At 30.7% G+C, this 3,595-nt stretch overlaps 1 protein-coding gene across 1 annotated transcript; it reads left to right on the top strand.

The window, feature by feature from the left end:
• The first annotated feature begins 1,275 nt into the window (after window positions 1–1,275).
• On the top strand, window positions 1,276–3,078 carry LOC127106393 (cytochrome P450 71AU50). The gene is made up of 2 exons (XM_051043689.1): window positions 1,276–2,239; window positions 2,385–3,078. The coding sequence occupies exons 1-2, from the start codon at window positions 1,367–1,369 to the stop codon at window positions 2,991–2,993; spliced, it is 1,482 nt and encodes a 493-aa protein (XP_050899646.1). The 5' UTR covers window positions 1,276–1,366; the 3' UTR covers window positions 2,994–3,078.
• Window positions 3,079–3,595: the final 517 nt, after the last annotated feature.

Here is a 3,595-nt window from a genome sequence, read left to right as displayed (position 1 = left end):
TTTCGAGCTTCTTTGTTTCGATCAATGGATATATTCGTTAATGAGTTGTGTTTTGAGCTTGTTATTAATTTGTTGGCTTTCAATAGTTATAAATATGTATCTCTTGCATCCTTATAATCACAACCTTTAGAACTTTACAATTGAAGATAGAGGAAAGAGGTGTCAATCCTAGTAAGGTAAAACTTAGAGAGATGAGAGTTTAGAGAAACGTTTGGGAATATCTAATTGGATTGAGAAATACTTCCAAACACCTTGAACTTGTTTGACTCATATATAAAGAGTTAGAGAGATTGTGAAATACTTGGATAGAAAATATATATTTTTTTAACATAAGAGACTATGTTTTTTTATAACTCATTTGTAATATTTTGTAACAACTATTAGAAGTATAGTGAATCAGAGTACTGTTTTCTCCCTCATAGTAGATCGTTTGATCGAATCGGGTAAATAAGTTATTGATGTCTTATTGTTTATAAAGTTATTTTTGTTGAATGCCATTTATTTTGGTTGTCATTATTTTTTGTCCCCGCACACTAACTTTTTTAGTGTGATTGATTCTAATTTTACAAAAAAAAAATGTATCAAAAGCCTATCAATTCAAATGATCCATCATTTATTTTTGCACACAAAGCCTAATATTGTTGGCTATAAGGGAGTGTATCGATGTCATTCACTATTTATATTGACACACAAAACACAATATTGTTGAACGTGAGGGTATATTGAAAAAAAAATCTAATTTCTTATTAGATATAGATAAAGACTAAAAATTATTTATATAGAATATTATCCTTAGCGTTAAAATCCGTTTTATAAAAATGAGATAGCCCAAATCTAAATCTCATGTCCTCTTACCTTACCTGTATTTTTAAAAAAAAATGAAAGAAGATAGATGGAAAAAAATGGTGGTCAAGAAAGGGAAAATAATTAAAAGATATAGATAAAATATGATAATGTGAAAGAGAGAATATGAGAATTTTGGTGAGTGTGTACAATTCGTTACAATAGCTATTCGTCCAAAGTGTCTGCAGAAAATATTGTCTCTAATTGCCAATCACGAGATATTACTTTCTATCACCCTCTTAGTGATCATTTTCATTTCCATTTCCACTTCCACAAAGTCAACTGAACATTATCATCAAAATAAAAAATAGATTATAGAATCTTCTTAAATATCCACTAAGTCAACAAAAACTTTATCATCAAAATATAAAAAAAATACTTTATTTTATTTTATATTCAAAGCAAGTTTTCTATCAATGCAAAAGTTGCTTTCATTACTTAGATTATATAACTCTTTTGTACTTGGCACTAGAGAAATATAACTCTTTGCAAAAGCAATTTCCATTTGTCCAAAATAGCGATCATGATTTTCATTTCTTTAGCTATTTTTCTACTTTCTCTTGCTTTTCTATGGCTATGGAGAACCAACAAAAATTCAAATAAACTACCACCAGGTCCAAAAGGGTTGCCAATTTTGGGTAGCCTTCTCAAATTAGGATCAAACCCTCATCGTGATCTTCACCAATTATCTCAAAAATATGGACCAATCATGCACTTAAGGTTAGGTTTAGTACCAACCATAGTTGTTTCTTCACCTCAAGCAGCTGAGCTTTTCCTCAAAACCCATGATCATGTGTTTGCTAGTAGGCCACCAACTGAGGCAATAAAACACATCTTTTGGGGACAGAGAAACATGAGTTTTGGTGAATATGGTTCTTATTGGCGCAACATGAGAAAAATGTGCATGTCTGAATTGTTGAGCCATGCAAAAATCAACTCTTTTAGATCCATGAGGGAACAAGAGCTTGACCTATTGATTAAGTTTCTAAGAGAAAAATCTAATGATGGAACAAAAGTTGATTTAAGTGCTAAGATTTCTTCACTCACTGCTGATATGAGTTGTAGAATGGTTTTGGGGAAAAAGTTTATGGATAAAGAGTTGGATGAGAAAGGGTTTAAGGCTGTGATGCAAGAGGGAATGCAATTAACAGCTACTCCTAATATTGCTGATTATATTCCTTACATAGGAAAACTTGATTTACATGGGCTCGCTAAACAGACAAAGGCAATTGGAAAAATCTTTGATGATTTTTTTGAGAAAATAATTGATGAACATATTCAATTTGGCAATAAAGATGATAAGAATAAGGATTTTGTAGATGTCATGTTGGGTTTTCTTGGCACTCAAGAATCCGAATACAACATTGAACGGTCCAATATCAAAGCCATTATGCTGGTAAGAAGATTTATTGTCATAGTTGAGCGTAGTATTGTTTTTGGTTTTCAGTCACTATTCTGCTCCTTGGATGGATTAATCCGTTTCAGATGTTAGTTAAAACTATGTGTCTTATTACTAACTTTTTACATGTTCATTTTGAAAGGATATGTTAGCAGGTTCCATGGATACTTCTGCGACCGCAATTGAATGGGTAATTTCTGAGTTATTAAAGAATTCAAGAGTGATGGAAAACGTGCAAAATGAATTAAAAACTATAGTGAATATGAAGAGGAAAGTGGAAGAATCAGATTTGGACAAGTTGAAGTATTTGGACATGGTTATAAAAGAAAGCCTTAGGCTCCATCCAGTGGCCCCCCTATTAATCCCGCACCAATCATCCGAAGATTGCACGGTCGAAGAATTTTTCATACCTAAAAAATCAAGAATCATTGTGAATGCATGGTCAATTATGAGAGATCCAAAGGCTTGGACTGATCCAGAAAAGTTCTGGCCAGAGAGATTTGAAGGAAGCAATGTAGATGTTAGAGGGCGTGATTTTCATCTCATACCATTTGGTGCTGGTAGAAGGGGCTGCCCTGGATTGCAGTTAGGTCTAACTGTGATTCGTTTGGTGGTGGCCCAACTTGTGCATTGCTTTGATTGGAAATTGCCAAATAATATGTTATCAGGTGATTTGGACATGACAGAAGAGTTTGGCCTTACAATGCCTAGATCCAATCATCTAATTGTTATCCCGTCTTACCGTCTTTGAAGTGATAGTGATTAGATTATGTTTCTATTTTGATGAACAGATGATTCAAATGCTTATGAAATAAACACTTGTCTTTTTTATCTTATATTTACCGAAGTATAAGTTTTTGTATAAAAATGTATAAAATAAAAGTAAAATTAATTGCATGCAATTTAGTCTATTAAAAACCTTTTTTTTTAAAAAGATTCTCTTAAAAATTTTGATTCACACTTTTTATAAGTTTTGTTAAAAAATTTGTTAAAACTGTTGTTGTTTAAGTAGTAAATTGTAGTTAATTCTGTCGATAAATTATAACAGAAACAAAAGTGTAGATGAAATTTTTTAAAAACTAAAATAAAATATAAAATATTTAGAAAAACGACAAAACATTTTACTTTTATTTTATTAAATATAAATACAATATGATAAAATAACATTAAGAAAAACAAACTAAAAACGATTTCATAAATTATTTTCTATAAATTCACAAATAATTGCATAAGTATTTATGCCAATATAAAAATATAAATAAGTCAATTCAAAACAATCATAGAAGAATGCATAGTTGTCGTTTTAATAATTTAGAATTATATTTCTATTGATGAAGGGTGGTTTTACTCAAT

This window comes from Lathyrus oleraceus, chromosome 7 (assembly GCF_024323335.1).
Source record: "Lathyrus oleraceus cultivar Zhongwan6 chromosome 7, CAAS_Psat_ZW6_1.0, whole genome shotgun sequence".
Lineage (NCBI taxonomy): Eukaryota > Viridiplantae > Streptophyta > Magnoliopsida > Fabales > Fabaceae > Lathyrus > Lathyrus oleraceus.
Note: the sequence above shows the minus strand (reverse complement) of the source record. Positions and strands in the feature narration are given on the sequence as shown.

Coding starts and splice junctions, on each gene's coding strand:
- LOC127106393 (XM_051043689.1), top strand. CDS start 1,367: ATGATTTTCATTTCTTTAGCTATTTTTCTACTTTCTCTTGCTTTTCTA. Junction 2,240..2,384: donor ATATCAAAGCCATTATGCTG/GTAAGAAGATTT, acceptor TCATTTTGAAAG/GATATGTTAGCAGGTTCCAT.